This window comes from Pseudorca crassidens, chromosome 9 (assembly GCF_039906515.1).
Source record: "Pseudorca crassidens isolate mPseCra1 chromosome 9, mPseCra1.hap1, whole genome shotgun sequence".
NCBI lineage: Eukaryota > Metazoa > Chordata > Mammalia > Artiodactyla > Delphinidae > Pseudorca > Pseudorca crassidens.
Window position 1 is genome coordinate 38,568,400 of NC_090304.1, and position 27,168 is coordinate 38,595,567.

The 27,168-nt window shown below is 49.6% G+C and overlaps 1 protein-coding gene across 1 annotated transcript in view; it reads right to left on the reverse strand.

Annotated features, from left to right (window-relative positions):
- The window catches only part of OTOG (otogelin), an 86,958-nt gene that overhangs the window by 48,288 nt on the left and 11,502 nt on the right, over positions 1 to 27,168 (reverse strand). Inside the window, exons 9-23 of the mRNA XM_067749719.1 lie at positions 26,692 to 26,822; positions 26,325 to 26,431; positions 25,799 to 25,908; positions 25,264 to 25,392; positions 24,303 to 24,411; positions 23,968 to 24,014; positions 23,364 to 23,509; positions 15,200 to 15,332; positions 14,145 to 14,322; positions 12,417 to 12,541; positions 11,319 to 11,531; positions 9,541 to 9,733; positions 8,110 to 8,184; positions 7,445 to 7,488; positions 5,776 to 5,935 (exon numbers count right to left, since the gene is read on the reverse strand). Coding sequence (XP_067605820.1) covers positions 5,776 to 5,935; positions 7,445 to 7,488; positions 8,110 to 8,184; positions 9,541 to 9,733; positions 11,319 to 11,531; positions 12,417 to 12,541; positions 14,145 to 14,322; positions 15,200 to 15,332; positions 23,364 to 23,509; positions 23,968 to 24,014; positions 24,303 to 24,411; positions 25,264 to 25,392; positions 25,799 to 25,908; positions 26,325 to 26,431; positions 26,692 to 26,822 — 1,900 coding nt within the window. The remainder of the gene's footprint in view (positions 1 to 5,775; positions 5,936 to 7,444; positions 7,489 to 8,109; positions 8,185 to 9,540; positions 9,734 to 11,318; positions 11,532 to 12,416; positions 12,542 to 14,144; positions 14,323 to 15,199; positions 15,333 to 23,363; positions 23,510 to 23,967; positions 24,015 to 24,302; positions 24,412 to 25,263; positions 25,393 to 25,798; positions 25,909 to 26,324; positions 26,432 to 26,691; positions 26,823 to 27,168) is intronic.

A 27,168-nucleotide genomic window follows, 5' to 3' on the forward strand; every position in this document is an offset into this window, starting at 1 on the left:
CCAAATATCTATAAATAAATTCAATGACAAATGTGCAAAACTTTAGGTGAAAACTATGCAACACTGCTGAGAGAAATTAAAGAAGGCCCAGTAAATGGAGCAATAATGACATATTTGCAGATCAGAGGACTCACTAGTATGAAGATGTCAGTTCTCCCAAAGTGACCTATAGATTCAGCACAATCCCAATCAAAATCCCAGAGGCTGTTTTGTAGAAATTGACAAGCTGGTCCTAAATTTACATGGAAATTCAAAGACCTAAAAGTGCCAAAAAAACTTTGAAAAGGAACAAAGTCGGAACACTATCAATTTCTGATTTCAGGACTTACTATAAACCTTCAAAAATCAAGACAGTGTGATATTGGCCTAAAGATAGACAAATAGATCAATGGAACAGAATAAAGAGTCCTAGGAATAAAGACACAGAGGTAGAGAATGGACTTGAGGACATGGGGAGGGGGAAGGGTAAGCTGGGACAAAGTGAGAGAGTGGCATGGACATATATACACTACCAAATGTAAAATAGCTAGCTAGTGGGAAGCAGCACAGGGAGGTCAGCTCGGTGCTTCATGACCACCTAGAGGGGTGGGATAGGGAGGGTGGGAGGGAGATGCAACAGGGAGGAGATATAGGAATATATGTATATGTATAACTGATTCACTTTGTTATAAAGCAGAAACTAACAAACCATTGTAAAGCAATTATACTCCAATAAAGATGTTAAAAAAAAAAGAATAAAGAGTCCTGAAATAGACCGACATTTATACAGTCAATTGATTTTTTTTTAAGGTTCCAAAACAATTCAATAGGGAAAGTAAAGTCTTTTTTTAAATGCGGCTAGAAACACTAGATATCCATCAGAAAAAATAAAATGAAACAACTCCATTTTACAGCATATACAAAATACAATAATTTTAGATAGATTATAGATCCAAATGTAAAAGCAAAATTTATAAAGCTCCTAGAGGAAAACATAGAGGAATATCTTTGGAACTGTGGCAAAGATTTCTTAGGACACAGAGAGCACTAATCATAAAGAAAAAAGTGATAAGGTAAACATCACCAATATTTTAACCTTCTGCTCATCAGAAGTTTTTAGACATATTAAGACACTGTAAGTAAATGGATAGGCAAACCACAGACTGGGAGAAAATATTTGCAATACAGATGTCTGACAAGGGACTTGCATCCAGAATCTATAACTTCTGCAACTCAATTTTTTTTTACAAGCAAAGTTATTTACTTATTCATTTAGGCTGCACCGGGTCTTAGTTGTGGCACGTGGGATCTTTAGTTGCAGCATGCGGACTTCTTAGCTGCGGCATACATGCGGGATCTAGTTCCCCAACCAGGGATCAAACCTAGGCCCCCTGCATTGGAAGTGTGGAGTCTTAACCACTGGATCTCCAGGGAAGTCCCTACAACTCAATTTTTTAAAAAATCAGCTAAATAAAAAGTAGGCATAAGACTCAAATGGACACTTTACAAAGGAAGATATACAAATGGCCAAACAACACATGAAAAAGTACTCATCATTAGTCATTAGGGAAATACAAATTAAAACCATAATGCTATTCAGCTATGTTCTCACTAAAATAACAAAAATGAGAAAGACTGAAAACATCAAGTGTTAGTGAGGATGTGGTGCAGGCAGAACTCTCACGCAATGAGAAGGTGAAGTCGTACAAATGTTTTAGAAAGTAATCTGGCAATTTCTTACGTAGTTAAACATACATCTACCCTAGGACTCAATTCCATGCTGAAGTGTTCATCCAAGAGAAAGCAGCCTTATTTAAAATAGCCCAAACTGTAGATAACCCAAATATGCATCAACATTTGAGTGGATAAATTAACTATCGTATATTCATACAATGGAATACTACTGAGCAATAAAAAGAAACAAACTACTGGAAAACGCAACAACATGGATCAACCTCAAAGACATAAGCTAAGGAGAAGAAGCCAGACATCAAAGGGTAGATACTGCATGATTCTACTTTCATGAAGTTCTAGAACAGGCAGAGACTATCTATGCCAAAATAAAGAACTATGGTGGAGGGATGGGGGAGGCACTAACTAGGAAAAAGCATAAGGCTCAAAGGAATTTTTTTGAGGGGAAAGAAGTGATCTCTATCTTGATGGAGGTGTGGGTTACAAGACGGTATAAATTTATCAAAGCTTAACAAACTGTATACTTATAATCTGTGTGTTTTACTGTATATAAATTATGCCTCACTTTTTAAAAATTAAAAGGAAATAGAGTGAGACACGAAACATTGATTGGAAGCTCCATATTTAAGGGGGGGGCATCATTTTTGTTGTGGAACTCCCAAAATGTCAGTTTCTAGAGTTTTTTTTCTCTTGGCCCAGCCAATTTGCAGGAGAAGAATCATCTTTCATTTCTGGCCTGGGAGGCAAAAACTTTGATGCCACCATCCTGGGAACCAAGCTGGGGAGGAAGGCTGGGTCCCAGCAGCCTTTCAGTCAATCTCCCTATTTTCACTCTACATCTCATCCCTGCCTGTGTCCCTGAGATCAAAGCCTCTGACTTGACATTTCTAGAAACTCTTACCACCTTTCTCTGCCGGATGGGGTCAGGGAATCCGGGAGTTTAACTGCTCCTTACCCAGACTTGCACCTCATCCTCCTGTCTTGCTCCCACCACCCCTCTTTCTGAGATGCCTGGAGCCTCCTGTTCCTCAAGCCGTCAACACCATGTAGGCTGTTTCTCCTTGGCCTTCCTTCTCTACAAGCATCAGCTGTCATCCTCTGCTCTGCAAGGTCAGTTTCTACATAGCTACCCTCGTTCCTTCTTCAAAAACCATTGACCCATCTCATGCCACTGTCATCCCATCCCTGCTCCCTTTGTCCCTGGTGATTTATACTTTTTACTCCATTACCAACATTTCATCGCGATTGTCAGAGGAAGCAGGAAAATAATAAAAAAGCATGTGCTTAATCCACAGTGCTCTACCTGAAGCCGCTTAACGTTTCTAAGCCTCCAGTTTTTCATGTGTGAAACGGGGATAACGACGCCTTCTTCCCAAGGTCATTACGAGAATTTAATTATAGACCTGGGCGCACTGCCTAGCACTTAGTAGATACACAATAAATACTGGTTTCTTACCCTTCCTTTCTCCATAATTGCATCAGACACCAGTGATGGGCTGGCTCACTGCCGTCCATCTTCACCTCCAGGCCCTTCCCTGGCCCCCACCATCCACCCGGGGAGGAGACCCCTCCTGCCGCCTACCATCCACTGCTCCCTCCTGGCCTTTTGCAGACTTGCCTGCATCCCTAGCACCTTCTGTGTGCCCACCACAGACAGGAGCATGCAGAGAGAAGCTCTGGCCTCTGTCTTCAAGGTGCCCTCAATTTGTGGAGCACCCTCTCCTTAACTGTTAAGGGACCCTCTTGTTCCAGACCCCCCTCAGGGAGCATTTGCACATGCATGGGATCCAGGTGAAGGAAGACAATGCCATCACTCACATAGAGTGCTTATTCTGTGCCATTTTACAGGTGAGGAAACTGAGCCTCAGGGAAGTTAACTGACTCACCCAGTAAGTGGTGTAATCAGAACTCAGGCTTGACTCGAGGTCATGCTCCTAACCACTGGGCTACACTACTTAGTGACCCCAGAGCCCTTGGCTCAGCACCAACATGCAAAGGAACCTGGAGCAGCACAGACAGCCCCAGATCCCTGCAGTGGCCCAGGAGGATGACACACACCCAGAGAGTCTAAGAAACACCACGGGGAGGGGCACAGGGGCCAGAGGCCCAGAGGGCCCCAGGCAGGGGTTGTTAGGTATCACTGGGAGCCCTATTCCGGCTCCCAGGAGAATGTTCCACTAGGGCAGGAAATGCCTGCCCTTCCTTTAAAAGTTGAGACTGTAACAATTTCCCTTTGACAAGCCCCTGTGGAGTGTGTATAAGCTCCTCATAGGGCATTTGATACAACACGTGAGCCACTAGGGCAAATACCCCAAGAGGTGATGGGGGTTCAACACTAAGAAGGGGGAGAGGACGAGTTTCTCTGGAGCACTTACTGTGCCCGGCTCCTTGCAGCCGCTGTCTTCTTTAAATCTCACAAGAATCCTGCACCGTAGGTGTTACTGTCCTCAATTCACAGGTGAGCAAACTCAGGCTCATAAACATTAAGTGACCTGTCCGACATCACACAGCTAGTGACAAACACTAAGTCCTCTGGACCGTGGATGCTCTTGGCACAGCGCCAGGACCTGGATTGAACTTTGGGAGGCCAGAAGCAGAGGAAGAGGATTCAGGTACTGTCCTGCTCAGACTGGTCCTGCAAACAGCCAGCCGGGCCTCACAGACAAGAAAACTGTGGCCCAAGAGGTCATGTAACTTGTCAAAAGTCACCGAGTCCTTAGAAATCTTCACATCCTATCCTACCCTTTGGAGCCTGGGGACTGAAAAGGGAGCCCCAGTCTGGCTTCGGGATCTTCTGAGTTAAACTAATCCCTAATGTTGGACATTGCTTTAGAACCTTGCTACTCAAAGTGTGGCTCCTAGACCAGCAGCATCAGCAACCCCTGGGAGCTTGTTAGAAATGCAGAGTCTTGGGCCTAAGGTCCTGTGCGAGTTCTCCAAACCTCACAGGGCTCCCTTGTGGATGTCCTTGCCTGGGAAAGGGCAGGCTCATAAACCACATCATGACCTCTGTGTAGGGGACCAGACTCCAGGCCTCACAGAGCCAGCACGCTGTGGCCAAAGGGCAGGGTTTGCAGTAAGCAGAGTTGGGTTTGAGTCATGGATCTCTGGGCAGACCACTTCCCTGCACCCCACCCTTGGCCTCAGTGTCTTCATCTGCAAAATGGGAATAATGATCCTCCCCTCCTTTCTCCCGAGGATGCTCTGAGATTGAAGGAGATCATTACAACAAGGTGTTTTATAAACAGCAAAACTCCAACTGACTATTCCCTCCCTTTCCCACCCTAGAAGCTCTGACCCCCTTCTCACGTCCTTTGGCTGCCAGGCCTGGGCTGGGACTCCCAGTTTAGCCCTGTTCTCCGCACAGGCTGAGGACACAGCCCAGTGCTGCCAAGTCATGGGATGAGGTGCCCAACTGTCTTCTCAGCCTAGACCTGAAGCAAGACCAGCATCAGGAACGAGAACTGGCAGAGCGGGGTGCTGGGCCCCTGCAGCCACCTCGGCATGCAGAGCATCAATGAGGCGACCTACAAAACTCAGCTCATGCAGGTCACCCAGCTGTGATGGCAGCATCTCGGGCACCCAGGAGGGAGACTACTTCCACAGGGTGGGGCCTTTCTTTTTCAAGTATAACAGGGGCCTGAGCCCTCCACCTGGTCAGAATTTTGCAGGGATGAAGGTTGAGAGCTAAACACGGGTTTCCTCTCTCATAGTCTTCAGCCCATGAGGCCTCTAAGGTATGCCCGGCACCCACCCAGTGGTTGGCACCTCACTTAATCCTCCAACAATCTCTTGAGGTGGTAGAAAGTATTATTATTCCCATTTTACAGATGAAAAACTGAGCCTCAAAGGAGCTAGGCCCCTTCCTTGTCCAAGGCCACATGCTGGTGAGAAGCAGAGGCAGGTGGACCCCGCTCCGGCTTGGCTCCCCACCCTCCTGCTCTTTCTCAGATTCTCGCTAGTCATTATACTGTCACTGGCCAGCTGTGGGCTGATGCCTCCCTGCAAGGCTGTGTGAGGTTTTCCCTGCCCCTCACTCCACGCTATGGTCCCTGGTTCTGCCAGCCTTCGGGAGTGGTAACCCATTGCAACACAGATACATACCCTTGGGGACAGGCGCATCCTGAGAGGCAGGGGCCACGGGCTGGCACGCTCAGGCTCAGGTTCAGCAGCTGCTGCTCACACGTCCTCTCTCTGCTCAGCTCAGGGTCGGTGTGCAGGTCACTGCAGTTCACGAAGACCTGGCCTGCTGGACAGGCAGCAGCTGGAAGAGGAGAGGGTGGTGCTGGCAAGAGCCTGGACACTCAGCAGGATGCTTGGAACACCTGGGCCTGGGGTGGGTTTCTGGGCGGCAGCGGGGGCCAGGGAGACCTGGGGACCAGCATCTGGAGGATGCAGGCAGAGATGGGGCTCTGATGCTTTCTCATGCCCTTGCTGCCCCTGAGGCATTCCTTGAGTTCCCAAGTGCACATCACAGTGGGTGGGAGGGGTATGTGCTGTCCCACAATAGGACAACCACCACCAGTACCAATTACTGGACGTGTCCTTTCCACCAGATACTGTTCCAGGGCCCTCATGTGCATTTTCTTATTCAATCCTGCAACAACTCTGTGAGGTATTACTATCCCCTATTTTCCCATATAATGGAGAGAAGTCACTTCTGCGCTCAAAGGCATGATAAGGTGAGAGGAAGTGCCCCAGAGGGACCAGAAGAGGAGCCAGAAAGAGGATAGCCATGCAGTGTGGCAGGTGGCCAGGGGACTTTTAACAACATGGAAGTCAACTTCCCATTTACCTGTATTTCTGTGACATAAACCCACTCTCTCTCCCAGAGCCTTCAGTCGTGTCGGCCGTATACACTTATACCATGTGAGCGATCTTTTTTAGGAAAATCAATAAAGGGGGTCTGAGTTCTATGCCCACCCTGGGATGGAACAGAGAGAACGGGATAGCTACAGGAGATGAAATAAAAGTCCTAAAGGGCAGAAACCTGAAGCCAGAAACAACAAAAAGAAAAACACTCTCAGGGACATACACGAAACGTGGGGAGAACCTAGGAATCTAGGTTATATACAAAAGAGGAAGTGAAGGTTCAGAGAGGTGAAGTGAGTTACCCAGGGCTGCACAGGTAGTGAGTGCTGGGCAGGATTTGAACCCAGGGCTACCTGAGTTTGGAGGCCCTGCTCTTTGCCACCTGCCATATGACTATTCTCTGATCTCCTCTGTGCCAATCTCCATACTTAGCGGCATCATCCACCCCAGGAGGTCCTCCCTGAAGGCTCCAGCCTCCTTGCCCTACCACCTCCAAGGCCCTCACAGGCTGATCCACCAGGGTGCCACCCTGATGCCCCCATCTCTACTGCCTGTGAGCGTCTCAAAGGCTCAGCCTATCCTCCCCACTGCTGTGATCCCACATCCCGCAATGGAAACAGAGTCAGCCTCAGCAGACACGTGATGGTTCAGACAGAGAAAATCCAGGACCCAGGGGAGGTCAAGGGACTGTCCAGATACCCCAGCTGGTTACCCCTGAGGGAGATGGAGTCTCAGTATCTTCTCGAGAAGCAGGAGGGACAGCCACTTGAGTGGGGCTGAGGTTGGGACAGGATTTCACAATGCCACCCTCCAAGTTGGAACCTTTCCCGAGAGGGCAAAGAACACAGAAGGCTCGGTGTGGCACAAGACCTGGGGTGGGGTGTCCCTGTCCTGGTCTGTCCTCGAGCTCTCCACAACCCCACTACCATGAAGGAGGCCCCACCCTCCCTATCACCCTTACCTGGGGCTCTGCTACCACAGCTCATGACCCCATCTTTGCAGTGGCTGCAGAGAGAGAGAGAGGCACTGGGATCAGCCCACCCAGTCACTGCAGGGCCTGGAGACCTCAAGTTACTGCACTCAGGTTACTGCAGGATTCAGAAGGACATGCCCACTTCTGTCCCTGGCTCCCTGTGCAGAGGGGGAGGGTGGGTGTCGCTTCATGGAAAGTTTTGCACTGCTGAATTTTCTTTAGTCAGCAACTTCCATTTAAAGAGAGGATAATAGGACTTCCCTGGTGGTCCAGTGGTTAAGACTCCATGCTTCCACTGCAGGGGGCGCGGGTTCGATCCCTGGTCTGGGAAGTTCCCACATGCCCTGCGGCGCAGCCAGACTAAGATTAAAAATAATAATAATAGGGCTTCCCTGGTGGCGCAGTGGTTGAGAGTCCGCCTGCCGATGCAGGGAACACGGGTTCATGCCCCGGTCCGGGAAGATCCCACATGCCACGGAGTGGCTGGGCCCGTGAGCCATGGCCGCTGAGTCTGTGCGTCCGGAGCCTGTGCTCCACGACGGGAGAGGCCCCAGCAGTGAGAGGCCCGCGTACCGCAAAAAAATTTTTTAAATAAAATTAAAAAATAACAATAATAAAGAGAAGATAATAGTGCTGCTGTCTAGGGAGCTCACCAGTGGCCTAGAGATGGGATGTCACTGTCTCCAGGGGGATAATCCATTCCTTGGAAGTGGCAGGAGCACTGGTTCCTGTACAAGCCGGGAACGGAGAAAGGTGGGCCAGCTCAGGAGCTGGGGCAGGAACAGCCAAGGACAGGGGCCCCACCCCTCAGCCAGCCAGGGGCATTCAGACCCAGCATCCGTTCTGATGGCTCAGTGCCTACACCACACAGGTTGTTAAAATACTGTGAACACCAGGCTAGGCCCTCCAAATACGTCATCTTTCTAGCATAAGGCGGAGAACCTTATGCTACCGTCTCTGCAGCCTCCTCTTTGTAGGTCATCTGAGGCCAAAGGCTGCGTTGCCTTCTCACATACCTCCCATGGCACCCGCCGGCTACGGCCAAGTGCAGGCCTTGAAGCAGAGCAGTCGAGGGCTGGAAGGGATGTCTGAACTCATCCAACCCCAGTGCTTCTCACCACCTTCTCCCTCTAAACCCTCCTCCACCCCATATAACCCTCCGAGGCTCCCTTCTCTGGCAATGCTCAAACTCAAGGGGTCGGGGCAGGGCACACATCTGGATCTCAAGGGAGGACTGCAGCTACAAAAGGTCTCTGAGTGAGTGAATCAAATATGCTCCCTAAGGGGCTTCTCTCCAGCTCCCTCATTATTCAGTTGAATGTGACACCATTTTACAGATGGAGAAATAGGCCTGGAGGGGAACAAGGACCTTGGCAGTCAGCCCCAGGATCCTGTGAGGTGAGGTCACCACCTCCCACCTCCCCCGCAACTCTGCCCCCTAGCCACACCGAGAATGCCCACAGGCAGGTCTCAGGGCCTTCCCCTTGTGCCCCTCCGCCTACAGCACTCTTCACTCAAATCTCTGCTCAAATGTCACCTCATCAGAAAGGCCTTCCTCCCATGCTCACTTCATATGACATAACAGTAATCCCTCCCTGTCCCAGGACCCTCTGTTCTCACTCTGCTGTATTTGGCTTTATAGCTCTTGTCACCACCAGACCCATGAAGGATCTGTTTATTTGCTTATTATCTGTCTCACCACCCAGAATGTGAGCTCTGTGGGGCAGGACTCTGTTTCGTTCGTTGCTGAATTCCCGGGGCCTAGAAATGTCTGGAACATACATGGTCAGTAAAGATTTGTGGAAGGAGAGGAGAGATGAGGGCAGAGACCCTGTTGGCTCTGCGGGGTTGTTCTGGGCTGGAGCAAAGAGCCAGAGCTGAGAAGAGAGGCCAGGGAAGGGGGAGGGGTGTCTAGAAGAGGAAGCCCACCCGACCACTGACCCAGCTTACCCTCCAAGCTCTGCCCTGAGATTGTGAGATGAAGTAGAGACATGAGAGGCCCAGTTAGGCACCCCAGTTTCATATGCTCTGGAGACCCCCAGCCTCATCACCACCTGACACAGAGCTCAAGCCAGCCTGCTCACCTGGGAACACAGAGGTCAGCCTGGGTGTCCAGATAGGTGTCTGGTGGGCAGGCACAGCCCTCCACACACTCGTCCCCGCTGAGGTCGCCGTCACCATCAACTCCACAGGCCTCAGGGCCGGCTAGGTCCTGGCAGGTTTGTCCACACGGAGCCACACAGGGGCTGTACTCCTTGGTAGCCTCACAGGACAGTGCTGTAGTGAGGAATGTAACTGTGCTTTGTTTCTCTCTTACTCACAACTGTGTGGGGTGGAGTCATCATCATAAAGAGGAGAACTGAGAACGAGCGAAGTTAAGACATTTGTCCAAGGTCACACAGCAGGTCAAGGTCACAGCTGAGATCTGAACCCAGCCTGCCTCCCACTACACCAGAATGGCAGAGCCACAGAGGTGGGTCCCACCTCCCAAGTTCAGCCTGGACCCTGCCATTGGTATTTCCTTTTCTCTGCAGGGCGTTCCTCTTAGGTAGTGATACTGGGGAAGGAGTGGAACTCACTGCCCCCTGACAGCCCTGCACTCACCCACAGACACACATGCACAGGTTTGTAAAAACACACACACTTCTGCCTCTCTCGCTTCCATGGGTTATGAAGATCAATTGTGCTCCCTCCAGCAGCCTCTCGGGGCCCTTTGTCCAAGACTCAGGGTTGCCCTCTCCTCATCTGGACACCATCCCACTGCCCTGGGGTCTCCCACAGTCTGTCAGGGCCAGTAGAGCCACCTAGACTGCCAAGCCCAGTTGTTCTCACCCTGGCTGCGCATCAGAGCCACCTGGGAGCTTTTAAAAATGCTGACCCCTGCCCCTCACTGCCAGATACATTGTTTTAATTGATAGTGGATATGGCTCAGACAGGTGCATTTTTTAAAAGTTCCCATGATGATTCTAATGTGGTCCTATCCAACCAGCTCTGGAGAAACTTTGACTCAGAGACGGGCAGGGCCTTGTCACAGACACACAGAAAGTTACCTGCAGGGTTGGAATAAAACTCAGGTCTCCTGACTCCCAGTACAGTAAGCCCCCTACATACGAACCTTCAAGTTATGAACTTTCAAAGATGCAAACGTATTATAAACCTATTATAGTACAGTACTATACAGCCGATTGTGTTAGTTGGGTACCTTAGGCTAACTTTGTTTGACTTACGAACAAACTGAACTTACGAACATGCTCTAGGAACGGAACTCATTCATACGTAGGAGACTTACTATACTGTGCCTTTTCCATTTATTCAACAAACATTTGCTAAAAGCTTACTGAGAGTGAGGCCCTGTGCTGGGGCTGGGGGCACAGAGATGACCAAGACATGGAGAGGTGTGTGGTCTGGGGTGGGAGTGGGGGTGGGTACGGGCCAGCCCAGGCCCATTGAGCCACGTGTGCACTCAAACCTGAGGGCCACACAGCCAGTGATCTTTAGAAAGTTCACTCTGGCTGCAGTGAGAAGAAGCTATAGGGACACCTGTTCGGTGGCTGTGACTAGGGTGGTGGCAATGGCGGTGGTGAGAACTGGCTGAACTTGCAGTTGACCAGACTTACAGGACTTGGAGGTGGACTGGAGGTGACACGTGCCCAGGTGTCAGGCCTGGGTAATCCATGGATGGGGGCCCTCGGCAGAGGTGGAGAGCCCGGGAGGAGAAGCAGTTTGGGAGGAAGGGGTGTTAGGCTGGAGGAGACTGTAGGACGTCCCAGGGGAGAGTTCAGGGGGGCAGGTGGACACTCAGATCTGGAGCTCCGGCTCCTCCAGCCGTCCTCACATGGGCACACAAGCGTGGGGCGCTCACCACAGGCTGGCAGGTGGGCACGGAAGTCGACGGGGAGCCCATGGCGCTGGCACAGGCGGGCATAGTGGGCTAGCGTGGCACAGAGGCAGGGCTGCCCACAGCGGCAAGTGTCCCGGCGGCACTGCTCAAAGTAGGGCACAGGGCTCAGGTACGTGGAGCAGGGCGCAAACAGCTCCCCAGTGAGCACGCTGCAGGACTGCAGGGCATAGGAGGCTGGAGACAGACAAACGGGCCAAGGGTCAGAGGTCTGGTTTGCCTGGTGCCCCAGGCCCCAGTCTCTCCCTCCGTCCTTCCCCACAGCTCAGGGGACTCTGTACACGGGAGTGTGTGTGTATGTGTGTGCCCATGCACAGGCACTCGTGCAATGCATTCCTCATGCCAGGCATGAATCCATATGCCAGAAGGAGTCAAGGGAGTGAACGAAACAGACAAAAGTCCCTGCCCTCATACAGCAGACATTCTGGTTGGAGGAGACCATCACTAGACGACTTACATAGTAAATTAAAGGGGAAGAATCTAAGGAGAGAGAGAAAGCTAGGAAGAAGAATGGGAATTGCAAGTTGGGGCGGGAGGGGAATTGTGATTTTAAACCCAGTGGTCCGAAGCCCTCAGTGGAAAGATGTTTGACCAAAAACTCGCAAGAGGTGAGAGAGTGAGGCATGTGTTTATGAGGGAAAAACATTCCAGGTGAAGGGAACAGCAAGTGCAAAGACCTGGAGAGAAGGACCAGGCCGTGTAGGAAGAGAGCAAGGAGGCCAGTGCAGCTGGAGGAAGGGGGAGGGTGGGAGGTGGATGGGGGAGGAGGTGAGATGAGTGGGATGGGAGGAGAGCGTAGAGCCTGGTGGGGCCACTGTGAGACCTCGGACTTTTGCCCTGGGATGGGGGAGCTGGTACAAATGTATGTGTAGGTGACAGGGATAGGACGTGAGGTTCCCTTCTGCCTGCCCCTCACCAGAAGGGAAGCCCAGTCCCCTCCCCGCACCTTCTCCTTTCTGATCACTCCTACCCGATGTGGTCAACATCCTCATGCCCAGCTTCCCATCTCATCTCTCTCAAACCAGTCACACCCATCCTCCCTCCCCGCTCCCATCACCTCACCGGCTTGCAGGTGCACATCACAGGGGTCCACCGGGGAGCCGGAGACCAGCGGGAAGCAGGCGGACAGTGTTTTCCAAGAATTGCCAAAGAGTTGTGGGGTGCTCTCAGGCACACCCACTGGGGACCTGCAGCCACGGCAGAGCCACATTCACACACTGGCCCACGTGCACCCAAGTGAACGTACAGCATACACCCAGGTAAGCATCCACCTGCCCATGTACACACACGCACACACACCCACAGAACACAAATATATGCCAGACATGCAAACAGCCAAGGGGATCTACACAGACACATTCAAACACATACAATTACAGATGTGCGCGCATACACACACCCATCACGTTCAACAGGCTCCTAACGGGCTTGAGGCCACACACTGTCCCCCTCACCACCCACCCCAGTTCTTCATGTCAGAAAGAGATAAACAGGGACACCATCAACCAAACTTCACCACATCAAGACTTCCTCTTCCCTCCCCCAAGGGCAGTTCCCCCAAACTCCTTTGCCCTCCCTCTCTTTCCAGGTGGGAAATAGTCACATGAGGGGCAATAAAAGGGGGAAGGGGAGAAGCATGTTTCCTAGACAACACCAGTCTCCAAAGGTCACCGAACTGGGTGTAGACGGTAAAATGGAGAGAGATCATAGTGTCCGCGAGGGGCAGGTTCTGCCTGGCGCCCACCACAGGCACGTTATTGCTCCAGAGCAGTGGGAACACTCAAGTTACACAGAGCAGTATTGCCACCCAGAGTTCACGGTTAGCAGCATGGCAAGCAGCCCACACTAAACAAGGTCTGCCCTCACCATTCTAACCAGCTGCACTGACATCAGCTCTACCAGGCAAGGCAGAGTAGGGTGCTACATTTTAAAATGTACATGCATGGAAAAGCTCCCAGGTTTTTCCTGTTCTTGCTTTTCCAAACAAATTCTCATTTCTGTCTGAAGAAAGCCTCTCATGTTTCCTTCTGCATCACCCAACGCATGTAACTTGAAGGACTGGCCAGAACCTTCAGCCGTCAAGATCAACCCTTTGTTCTCCCTTCTGGAAGGTCAGACTCTCGTCCTCTCTCAAATTCCTCAACTGTGTCCATGCCTAGATAGACTTTTCTCTCAACTCTCTGTCGGTCCATGGGAAATAGCCCTCCCCAGAACACGGGGAGGCTCACAGGATGCAAACCACAAGCACCAGGCAGGAAAGGTACGTGAGTTAAAATGGCCTGGTGGGATAGAAAGCAAGGGTTTGGGCATCATTGGTTTACTGGGGGCTCACACTCATCTAAAAGTGTTCACAACCAGTTAAAACAGACAAAACCGTGAGCCAGATCAAACTCAGCCTGAGGTCCACCCATATTAAGACCTCACTGTAAAACAGTATTTCTCAAGGTATCTCTCTAGACCTCACAGACTAGAATTACAGAGGTGCTTATTAAAAATTAGATTCCCGGGCAGTATCCTAAATCAGATTCTTGAGGAGTGGGGCCCAGGAATCAGCATTTTAACGAGCTCCCGGGATGATTCTTTGGCGCAAGAAAGACTGTGAACCACTGCTTTAAAGAAACATACTTAAATTTAAATGTAGAGGACTAAATAATCAATGGTGCACGTTGGGAACACTGAGAGCCCACGGCAGCCCGGGAGAAACGTTCCTAGGCAGCGCCAGCCCGCCCGCACACACTCTTAAGGGGCCTGCCTCCCCCTCTCCTTCCAGTTCCGGGTCAGGGCACGTACAGGAAGTCGTCCTGCGTGTTGCCGTTGAAGGTGCCGCAGAGGCCCACAGTGTCTTCTACCCATCGCTGGTCCACCTGCAGGTACAGCCGCGGTCCTTCGCGGTCATAGAGCACCCGCACACCCACGTTGGTCCTCACGCGCAGGAACACGGACGAGAGCCTCCGGATTTCAAAGGCGTCTGGGCACAGAACCGGAGCGGGGATGTAGGAGGTTCAGACAGTATCACCCCATCCACCGCCACCACCTGCATGGCCCACGCTGACCCCCATACCCAGCCCAGTCTTCACACACAGTGAGGCTCTGCCTGGGGGTTGGTTTGGGGAGCCTTGAGAAAATCCTCTTCAATGATTAAGTCAGGACCCAGGAATAACCTACCATGGCAGCTGAGAAATTTCTTCTAGCATCGAGTGCCAATTAAAGCTTTGCCTCCCTAAGTCGTGTGTTTCCTTTTCTAGCAAAGGAGAATTCTGTTAACTACCCTTTTTTTTTTCGCACAGTGACTACCAGGAAGCTCACAATATGATTTCTGATTCAATTGTAGCAATTTTAAGTTTTAGATTCAGTTGCAGTGAATTTTACACATTTTGTGGCTTGCCTTTTTTTCGGGGGGCAGGGCTCTTTACACTCTTCCATCTCCCCTTTTCTCAATCTTGAGCCCTTATCCTTTTTTCTTTTTTAATTTTTTTCTGGTGCCAGTTTATTTCTTAATAGTTTTGCCATTTTTGTTAGATGTGCTTCCTACGAGCTATCACAAATACCTTGTGAAATCAGAAAGGATAATAATTAATAGATAGTGAGAGTAGGGATGGAAGACAGCTCCATTAATATCCTAATGTTAGGAGAAGCCATCATACTGCCATGAAGCCCATTGTCATGTTGGGATGGGGACAAAGACAATTTTATAAGTCCAGAGTCCATGTTCCTGGGACCAAGGTGTCCCCCTGGCCTGATTCACCCAGTATTAGAATGTGAGCTGTTGCCCGTCTGGCAGTGCCTTTGGCCAGAAGAGCCTGGGCCGCTACCTTTCAGCTAGCTCTCATCCACCAGGGCCGTACCGTCTGTGTAGGGTGGGGTGACCTTGTACTGGTCAAACAGAAGGACATCCCCTGCTTGGGTCAGGGTCACCTGCCTCCGAGGGTCCTGATGCAGAATCACTGACACTGACTGGACACAGACTCCATCCTGGTTCTAGAGAGAAAGGAAGGCCAAAGGGGCAGAGTTAGTCTGTCTTGCCTGCTGGTCCCAACAGAGCCCTCCAAAGGCAGGGATTTCAGCACTGTCTGAGGCTAGGGGAAGCCTCCCCACAGTGACAGAGGCCCAAAGGACATTAGAGGTCCTCTAACCAAATGCTTTCATCTGGGGAATGGTAAGGCAGAGGCACAGACTGGAGAAGGTTAGTGGCAGAACTGGGAAAATACAAATAAAAATGATAGTCAACCCTCAGGCTATGACACAGAGCAGAGATGGACCCCAGATGACCCAGAGTCCAGCCCCAGAAACACTGGCCTCCCCACTTGACTGCAATCCAGGACTTAAATTTCATCCTTTTATGGGTGTTTATGTAGCTCTTTCTATGTGTCACATCTTGCAGAGTATCACGCTCCACTCATAAGCAGGCGGGAAATGAGCTAATATTCTCTAGGCCTCAGGTTCTTATCTCTGAAATGGGTAGTACACATTGGGCCCATTCATACCTCCCTTCCACAGAAGATGGTCACACAGTCATACATGATGAAAATGATATAGTCCCTGCCCTCAAGAAGAATAGATATTCGTGTGGGATACAGACATTAAATAAGTAATTACAAAGTTGGTTAATTATTATTTTGATCAGTGCTGAAAAGAGGTGTAGGGTGCTAGGAAAGCATATAGTGAGGGAACGAGACTTAGCCTGCAGAGATAGGAAAGGTCATCCTAGGGAATGATAATAGTAACGTAACAATAATATAACAGTTATACTACAATATTATTATAACATAATAGTAACAGCTAACTTTAGAGTTATGTTCAAGTACCATTCTGATATATTTTTAAACATATTTACCCACCTAATCATCATAGCAATCCTATTCAGTAAGTACTACTAACTACTCCATTATGCAGATCAGAAAACTGAGGCATGGGAAAAAAGCTCAAGCCATTTGAGCTGAGATCAGAAGGATGCAATAGAAGCTGGCTGGGTAACGGAAGAAGGCAATGGGGAAGACATCTAGGCAGAAGGAACAACCTGTACAAAATCCCTGACAGGAAGGCTTTTACTGTATTCAAGGATGTAAAAGAAGACCAGAGGGGTCAGAGCCCACTGGGCAAAGTGGTTTAAGGTTCAAGAGGTAGGCAGAGGGCTTCCCTGGTGGCGCAGTGGTTGAGAATCTGCCTGCTAATGCAGGGAACACAGGTTCGAGCCCTGGTCTGGGAGGATCCCGCGTGCCGCGGAGCAGCTAGGCCCGTGAGCCACAACTACTGAGCCTGCGCGTCTGGAGCCTGTGCTCCGCAACAAGAGAGGCCGCGATAGTGAGAGGTCCACGCACCGCGATGAAGAGTGGCCCCCGCTTGCCACAACTAGAGAAAGCCCTCGCACAGAAACGAAGACTCAACACAGCCAAAATAAATTAATTAATTAAGAGTTAGGACTGCAACATATTCATTAAAAAAAAAAAACAAAAATAAACGAGGTAGGCAGGGGCCAGCTTAGGAAGAGCTTTGTAATATTTTTGGACTTTATCCTAAGTTCAAAGACAGCCAGAGAAAGTGTAACAGGAAAGTAATACGATCAAGCACTGAAATGAACTGATCAGAGCTTGAAATTTTTCAGAAAGACATTGTACAACCAGTTATGACCTTTCTTTTAAGTTTCTGCCCAAGGGGACAATCCCTGAAACAGCTCAAAATCATCGTGCCTAAAACATCACCTTCTTTGTCAAACCCACTTATCCTCTGGTCCCCCCTGGACATGTCACTGGTGCAGGAAGAAAGCCTGCACCTTTAGTCACTCTTAGGTTCAAATCCTGATGTCACTGAAAACCATAAGACCCTAAAGAACACACTTAACTTCTACAAACCTCTGTTCTCTCCTCTGCAAAATAGAGATACAACATGTGGTTGGTCCTCCCTATTGGATACATATAAGAAAAGTGCATGAAATACTTTGGGGTTGCATTTGTCAAAGCCACAGAACTTTACAGCATAAAGAGTGAACGCTAATGTGTGCAATCTAAAAAAATCATGTAGGAGGTCAGGGGATCCCAGAATGGAATGCAGACTGTGATAGAAGCATCTAATATATTACAAATATATGAAGCAACCTCACTAAAGGGGTTTTGGGGAAAGCTGTTGACCTAAGTTACTTTGGAAATAAATGGAGTTTGTAAGACTAAGAGCAAAAGGAATTGTGCCTAAGCACTGTACTCTACTTGATAAAGTTATTTCCCATGGAGATACAGGATAATAATTCTGATACTCCTACATGTATACTGGAATTGAACAGTTAGGTAAATGAACAGGTGAATAATGGAAGCCAGGTTTCTTACTGTTGGAGTGGGTGTTTAGAGATAAGCGAGGGGAGGAGGCTAGAATGATCCATATGGCAGTACCTTAGAGTTGGAACATGAGTATGAACTCCTGATTAGCACACATCATATGGTTATTTATAGAAATATTTATCGATATGTGTATATATGTTGGTTAGACAAGGATATGCGTGGGTTATTCATATATTTCCTTTCTCTGTCAGCTGAAATGGCCTAAAAGAAATGATACCCCAGTAGCAATGAGCATACCTAGTGTGTGCCCAGGTCTTGGTTTCTGACACCATTCTTTAATAAAAGGAACCAAGAAAGCCTGGTAATATTTTTGCAGAAATGGCTGATTCTAGGACTGGGACAGGAAATATACGAGATGAGCCTGGTACATGTTGTAGGGCCGAAAGGTTAAGGAAGTACGTACACACACACACAGTGATGGAGGTGTGTCAAAGGGACACAGGAGCCACATGAAAGACTGCCCAATGGCCAAAGCTGAACAATCTGAGTAACAAAATTAAAAAGTATTGGATTATAAACCAAATTATAAAATAAGTATCCATGAGGGCTTCCCTGGTGGCGCAGTGGCTGAGAGTCCGCCTGCCGATGCAGGGGACGCGGGTTCGTGCCCCGGTCCGGGAAGATCCCACATGCCACGGAGCGGCTGGGCCCGTGAGCCATGGCCGCTGGGCCTGCGCATCCGGAGCCTGTGCTCCGCAATGGGAGAGGCCACAACAGTGAGAGGCCCGTGTACCGCAAATAAATAAATAAATAAAATAAAATAAAATAAATATCCACGAGCGCATGCTGATATAAATGACTGAATAAATATATCAGGGAGAAAAAAACGAATCTGCAGAAAAACTTGCGTAAATTCTGTGCCTTCAAGGAGGGGAGCATAACTCCCCATTCTTCAAGTGTGGGCTGAACATAACAACTTTTCTTCCAAAGAGAAGAACAGTATGGAAAGGGGGAGAAAAGAGTAACTTCTCGGTGGCAAACACGACCTCAGCTAGATGATCAAGGTCCATATCAACAATAATAAACCACGTTGATAGTGTGTACCCTTGGTAAGATGTGATGAAAAGGACACCTTACCTCCGATCTTCCTCCCCAAAACCCACAACCCCACTCTAACCATGAGAAAAACATCATACAAATTCCAAAAGAGGGGCATTCTACAAAGTAAGTGACCAGTATTCCTCAAAACTTTCAAGGTCATCAAAAATGAAGTGTGAGAAACTATAACAGCCAAGAAGAGCCTGAGGAGATGTGATGACTAAATGTAACGTAGTATCCTAGAACAGAAAGATGACATTAGGTGAAAAACTAAGGAAATCTGAATAAGGTGTGGCTTCAGTTACTGATGTATCCATACTGGCTCATTATCTGTAATTAACGTAAGATGTTAATAATAGGTTGTGACAGGCTTTCTGGACAACACCCAGCCTTGGATCGGGCTCAGCTCTTCCTCCTGCTGGCTGTGGGTTGTCAGAAATGCCCCAAGCCTCTGTAAGCTTGTCTCATCATATTGAAAATAGGGAGAATAATAATAACTACCAAGTGGGGGTATTTTGAGCCTTAAACTAGATGCTGTATGCAAAAGTGATGGAAGTTCCTAGCACTGTGCCAGTAGTTTTCATCATCCTCTCCGTTACTGTCCTCACCCCACCCCATTCTGTTCACCCAGACTGAAGTCACAGCTTCCTCTTTGACTTTTCCTGCTTCTCTCCCACATCCCCCCTAACTTTACCAGCCACAGTCAGCCAGTTGCCAAGTCCTTCTGCTTCTGTGTTAATGCATTCTAGAACATTCCAACCTCACTGCCTTTCTCATGTACTCTAATCCTCCTGGATTGCCCTTCCTCCCCATCCTCAAATATACACTTTTTATTTCTGTTTCTCTTTCCAGGCCCACTTTTTAGGTCACTCAGCTCAAATGCCACCTCTGCCATGAGGCTTTCCCTCTTCCTTTCTTCTACCCCACAGGGGTATTTCTTCCTTCACAGAACTCCCCTCTTACAGCACTGATGGTGTTGTATCTCATACTGAAGCAACCGATCTGAGGACGTGACGGACCTCCCACATCAGGCTGTGAGCTCCTGGCAGGTAAGACCAGGTCAGATTCATCTGTGTAACCCTCACCGTGCCCAGTCCAGGACTGGCCCAAAGCTGGCCCTCCATCAGTTCATCAGCATGGATGACGTCACAAGGGGGAGACCCGGCTCATGGTAAAAAGAACGTGCTATCAAGAGGCGCCATCCAGCACTGAAGCAGGTTACCTCAGGCTGAGGCTGGCCAGCCAGTCAGGGACCCGTTAGAGAGAGGGCTGAGTAAGGGACCCCCCGAGGTCCCACAGCCCTCAGGTATTCTAAGACGCCAGACCTCCATAAGTGGGAAGGAGCCCAGCTGGGCTGTGTCTGTCTGCCTTGCCTTTTGCCACCCTCAGGATGTGATGAGAGTGACCCAACTTTTGAGGACAAGTATTCTCTTGACTCAGATAGCAGCCAAGGTCAGGGCCAGGCCATTCTCTGGCAGAGAAAGGGGTGGGGGCCACTGAGGCCTAAAGAGGGAGAAAGCCCAGCCCTCCACCTAGTCCACAGCTCAGCATGGGTCCCCAGGGCCAGCGAGGGGCATGTCCAGCTGATGTCTGCTCACACTCAGGGCCCTCAGTGCTGGGGCTGCAGAAGCCAGCAGGGAGGAAGGACTGGGGGTGGCCCCGCTGGCTAGGGGTGTGAGCCCCTGCTCCTCTATGCTAGAAGGGGCTTCAGTGCCACCAGACCAGGACTGGTGAGGTTGGCTAGCATGGTCAGCTCAGGGACAGTGCAGTCACTACTGAGAGACAAACAAGTTCGCATCTACCCCAGACCTGCAGGTTGGCCTTTTGCTCAGTTATGTTCACAAGTGGTTGACACAGCTCAGGGCTCATCTCCTCTAGGAAGCCTTTCCTGATCCACCTCCTCCTCCCACCTGACATCTGGGTGAAACAATAACGGGGAAAAGTTCCTCCATGCAGATCTACTCTGTACTGTCCATGTTGTCACAGCTCCTGTAACATAGTAGGTTATGGGGTCACTTGTCTGCCTCACGCACCAAACTGTAAGGTCCAGGAGGGCAGAGCCAGGTCTAATTCATCCCAGTCCCAAAGACTCAACACAGCTTCTGGAAGACATAGATGTTCAGTATATGCTGAATGAACGAATGAATAAACGAATACAGAGATGTTGAAGGTACAATCCAAGGAAGCAGAGATTAAGTTGAATTAGACCAATTTTAGAGATTTTTTTTCACCATTGCATCAAAAAGAATAAAATACCTAGGAATAAACCTACCTAAGGAGACAAAAGACCTGTATTCTAAAAGCTGTAAGATGCTGATGAAAGAAATCAAAGATGACGCAAATAAATGGAAAGATATACCGTGTTCTTGGATTGGAAGAATCAATACTGTCAAAATGACTATACTACCCAAGGCAATCTACAGATTCAATGCAATCCCTATCAAATTACCAATGGCATTTTTCACAGAACTAGAACAAAAAAATTTTAATTTGTATGGAAATGCAAAAGAACCCAAATAGCCAAAGCAATCCTGAGAAAGGAAAACGGAGCTAGGGATTTCCCTGGTGGTGCAGTGGTTAAGGATCCTCCTGCCAATGCAGGGGACTCGGTTTCGAGCCCTGCTCCAGGAAGATCCCACAGGCCACAGAGCAACTAAGCCCATGCGCCACAACTGCTGAAGCCCGCATGCCTAGAGCCCATGCTTCACAACAAGAGAAGCCACCGCAATGAAAAGCCCACGCACCACAACAAAGAGTAGCCCCCGCTGGCCACAACTAGAGAAAGCCCGTGTGCAGCAATGAAGACCCAATACAGCCAAAAATTAATTAATTAATTAATTTAAAAAAAGAAAAACAGAGCTGGAGGAATCAGGCTCCCTGACTTCAGACTATACTACAAAGCTCCAGTAATCAAAACAGTATGGTACTCATGCAAAAACAGAAATATAGATCAATGGAACAGGATAGAAAGCCCAGAAATAAATCTATGCACCTATGGTCAATTAATCTATGACAAAGGAAGCAAGAATATACAATGGGGAAAAGAAAGTCTTTTCAATAAGTGGTGCTGGGAAAACTGGATAGCTACATGTAAAAGAATGAAGTTAGAACATTCTCTAACACTGTATACAAAAATAAACTCAAAATGGATCAAAGACCTAAATGTAAGGCTGGACACTATAAAACTCTAAGAGGAAAACATAGGCAGAACACTCTTTGACATAAATTGCAGCAATATATTTTTTGATCCACCTTCTGGAGTAATGAAAATAAAAACAAAAATAAACAAATGGGACCTAATTAAACTTAAAAGCTTTTGCACAGCAAAGGAAACCATAAACAAAATGAAAAGACAACCCACAGAATGGAAGAAAATATTTGCAAATGAAGCAACTGACAAGGGATTAATCTCCAAAATATATAAATAACTCATGCAGCTCTCTGTCAAAAAAAAAACCCAATCAAAAAATGGGCAGAATATCTAAACAGACATTTCTCCAAAGAAGACATACAGATGGACCAAAAAACACATGAAAAGGTGCTCAATATCACTAATTATCAGACAAATGCAAATCAAAACTACAATGAGGTATCACCTCACACCAGTCAAAATGGCCATCATCAAAAAATCTACAAACAGTAAATGCTGGAGTGGATGTGGAGAAAAGGGAACCCTCCTACACTGTTGGTAGGGATGTAAATTGGTACAACCACTACGGAGAACAGTATGGAGCTTCCTTAAAAAAAACTAAAAATAGAACTACCATATGATCCAGGAATCCTACTCCTGGGTATATCCCTGGAGAAAACCATAATTCAAAAAGATACATGCACCCCAATGTTCATTGCAGCACTATTCACAACAGCCAACACATGGAAGCAACCTAAATGTCCATCAACAGAGGAATGGATAAAGAAGATGTAGTACATATATACAATGGAATATTACTCAGCCATAAAAAAGAACGAAATAATGCCATTTGCAGCAACACTGGATGGACCTAGAGATTATCATACTAGGTGAAGTAAGTCAGACAGAGAAAGACAAATATCATATGATATCACTCATATGTAGAATCTAATTTTTTTTAAATGATATAAATGAACTTATTTACAAAACAGCAACAGACTCACAGATTTTGAAAACTTATGGTTACCAAAGGGGAAATGTGGCGGGGGGCGGGGAGGGATAAATTAGGAGCTTGGGATTAACATACACACACTATTATATATAAAATAGATAACCAACAAGTACCTACTGTACAGCACAGGGAACTCTACTCAACATTCTGTAATAACCTATATAAGAAAAGAATCTGAAAAAGAATGAATATATGTATATGTATACCTGAATCACTATGCTGTACACCTGAAAATGACACAACATTGTAAATCAGCTATATTCCAATAAAATTAAAAAAATAAAAAACAATGAGGCCCAGGACAGGGAAGTGACTCTCAGCTAGCAGATGTTCTGGAGCCAGAACCCAGTCTGCTGCCCCCTGGCTCTGCCCAGAAAGAATGGACAGCAGGATGAGTGGGCTGTGGAAGGACCTGAGGCCCTGCCCTAAATCCCCAGCCTCTCTAGGGGGCGGCAGCCAGGGGTGGCTGGCTGGTTCAGGTCTGGGGTCTCAGCCCTTACCAGGCCACATGGGGCATTCTGCAGTGTCACTGTGAAGGTGCCCGAGGAGCGGCTCTTGGCGAGGATGTACTGACACGTGGCAGGGAACGTGTAGCGGCGGCCATCAAAGGTCGTGAAGTGGATGTCGCCAGTCACTGAACACTCGGCTGAGGGGCAGAGAAAGGCAGCTAACCCAGGGGAGCTGCCCCACAGGGAGTGCCTTGCCCTGCAGCTCTGAGCATGAAGAGAAGACGGCACCCTGTCCTCGTGTATGAGGGCAGTGTCTGGATCCCTGCCCGCCCCCCGCCCAGGCCTGTCTGAAGGGAGATGCAGCCCTGCCCCGAGCATCTCCCTCTGACAGGAGACCAGGCCCCGAGCATGGAGACCAGTCTCGGTCCAGGCCCCCCACGCTCAGGAAGGAGCCCATGAAAAACCCTCCCTAACAGGGGTGGAGCAAAACCCCTTAATCAGGCAAAGCAGCTCTGAGGAAATGAAGAGGGGCGTGCTGAGCCGATGGAACTGAGTGACCACCCCACGCCAGCAGCAGGCCTGGCCCCCAGCGCTTCCTTGCCCTAAAAGCTGTGGGACTGGTAGGGGGTAAGGTCCAAGACGGGGCCAGACATACCTGGGCAGACAGATGTGCTGCACAGCCACTTGCCCGCAGTGCATGTGCTGAAACACAGAGACCAGGGGGGCAGGGGCTCACCCCTCCAGGACTAGGATAGACGTCGGAGGGTTGCAGCGTCCGCAGAGCTCCTCCCCGCCCTCAGTTTTCCCAGCTCTAAAATGGGAGATGGAGATTCCACCCATAGAGTGGATATAATGAGATCTCCTGACTCAGAGATGCTGAGTGAGCGCTCCCATGTGGTCAGGCTCCCAGATCCTGGAGGGGCAGCCCTGAGGGAAAGCCCCAGAAGTCACCGCCTCCCCCTTCTCCTCTCCCCAACAGTGGACACAGACCAGGTGTTGCAGTCTTCTTTCACCACAGAACCAGTTGGGTACAGGGTCCCGTGGAACTCACAGGGACACTCAGCTGGTGCCACGCAGCCCCCATCCTCGAAGATCAGCCCTAGGGTGACAGCAAAGGCCCACTTAACTTACCTCCATTCTTGTTCACAACCCTTTCGTGGCTCTCCAGGGCCTGTGAAAAACAGCACCTCATCCACACTCTTTCACCATCCAGCTCACTTTCAAACTTTCTCCTGCATAAATGATTAATCCCCTCTGAGCAAATAACCCCACTTCCAGACCTTTCTCAGAGAACAACCCACCCCAAACAAAATGCATACTGACTAGCTTCTCCTCCCCACCTCTCGAAAGCCTGTCACTGCATCTAGAACCAGCTTAGGTGCCACCTCCTCCAGGAAGCCTTCCCTGACATTCTCTCTTCTTGAAATGAATCCGTATATCTCTTCTTGTCTGAACCGCTGAGCTGGTCCTCACCAGATTATGCCTCAGACTAGAGTCATGTGTGCAAGTGTCTTATCACAGCAACCTGATTTTGATCCCTAAAGTCAATGACTGTATCTTTATACTTTTTATCCTAAGCCCCAGCCTAGCCACGTGAGCTGCACACTATAGATGTGCTGCAAACGTATACACCATGAAAACAGTATGTGGATGAATGTTTAAACAAATTCATGTGTGATAAATGAATAAATGAATGACTGAATGACTTGTCCTCATCTACACACCTTAAAAAGCTCAGTCCCAATGAAATTAAACACCCTGATGAACCTCTCAAGAGCCACAGTTCTGCCCCTACCCTCACCTCCCTTAAGCCATCCATTCATTCATTTATTCACTTATTGCTCGTTCCTTCATTCATTCTGCAAACAAGCATCCTCTGAGCCCTTGCTCCATGCCCATCCGTGTCAGGCCAGGAAGAGGCTGCCAGGTACCCACACCACCCCTCGCATACCGTCGGGGCAGTAGCAGCCATCCACACAGGTTATCTCGCTGTCCACGCAGGATGCCCGGGGCTGGCAGGAGGCGGGGCAGCAGGCGATGCACTCGTTGTAGATAAAGGCCTTCTCCTTGCAGTGCACCGCTTGCAAGGAAGGGAGCAGTATGGCCTGACAGCTCCCTTCTGGCCCCAGCTCTGCCAGGACCCACCCAGGACCCACCCCAAGCCCTGGGGAGGGGGGGTGGGAGGGCTTTGATTTTCCTGATTCCCCTAGTTCCAGTGGGAGCACCAGGTGACCAGGAAATTAGTGAGAGCCTGGGAGATGCCGAGAGCCACCCTCATCTCACTCGGTGGCCCCAGGCCAGTCCCTCCGTCTCTGAGTCTCAGTTTTCCCATCTATCACATGCAGATGCAACCTTAGGGCTTAACGCTCTGATAACTGTGGTTCTCAGCAGGACAGGACATTGAGCTGAGGCCTGGGAATGCCACCCACAGCCCCAGGACAGAACTTGTTGGAATCCCTCCCTGCCCACCACCAGGCTGCACCTACCGCATGGCCGGAGCTGGTTCCTCCACCCCTGCAGGGGCTGACCTGCCTGGGCACATGCCCGGGCATACTCTGCCAGCGCCCGGCACCAGGTGGCTTCATCACCCGCTGATCTGTGCAGGGAAACCGAGGGTCACACTGGAGTGAGATCCACCCTGTAGCCAGCCCGCCAGCACCCGATAGAGACCGCCAGGGCTCAGGGCACCCTTCCTCGCCACGCAGCTGGGAAAGGGAGCCAGGGAAGGCAGCTAGGTATACAGACCCCTAAGCTGGAGGCAGGAAACCTGGGCTCTAGTCTCAACATTGCCCCTGACTTACGTGACCCTGAGCGGGTCAGGCCCCATTTCTGGGCCTCAGCTGAATGGGGAAGGTCTGTCCTATGCAGATAAGAGTATCAGAGCTTTGGAAAGCATATCTGTTAGGGTCTGGGATCATCAAGCTCAGTGGCCCACCTGATGAACTCCCACCCCAGACTGGGAGAGGTCTCCCTTCAACCCAATACCCCCCGCCCCCCCGGCTCCCCACTCACTGGCAGAGATCGCTGGTACAGCTGGCCGTGAAGGGCAGAGGGCTGACATAGGCATGGCAGGCATCAAAGGGGGCCCGCAGCAGTGCCTCACAGCGGTCATACACACCCTGGGGCAAGGGCCAGGAGCCAGAGCTGGGGGCTGGCAGGGCCAGGTAAAGCCCTCTGACTGCCAGTCCCATACAGCACCCCAACTTGAGCCCGAGGGAGAGAAAGGGCCGGGTAGAGAGCAGACAGAAGGGGCATGGGCACCAACAACCCTGGGCCCCTGCAGCCAATGACTTCCCAAGAAGCAGAAGGAAACCAACCTAAGCCAGACACTAGGGTGGGGGTAGAGGCTGGAGTGGGGGGCTCTCCCCAGGATCCAGACCTGCATGGTTCCCAGGCTCTGCTGCAGGCACGGAGGGCGAGGCAGGGAGGAGGTCGTGGGCCCTGGGGGCTGGTTGGGGGCCCGCTCCTGCCAGCTGTGCACAAATTCAGCCACATCTTCCGTCAGCTTCCCTGTAGGGGAGAACTAGCATGACCACAGGTGGGGAGCCCGAGGGGAGGCAGATGGAGCCCAAGAGATGCCAAGAGGAAGGCAAGGAGCTGTAGAACCCAGCCTCGAGCTCCCATCCCAACCTGCATTTCCCCACGGAGCTGTTCTCCTGAAAAATCCGTGTGGTAAGAATAGTCAAGAATGCTCAAGACCCTGTGAGTTCCCTGGAGTAGATCCCTGCTGCTCTAAACTCTGGAAGGCAACACCATGCAATCGAAAGAGAATGAACGTGTGAGCCTGAACAAGCTCGCGTACCACTCTGAGCCCGAGTTTCCCCACATGTGAAACAGGGCAAAGGGTCCCCTTGTG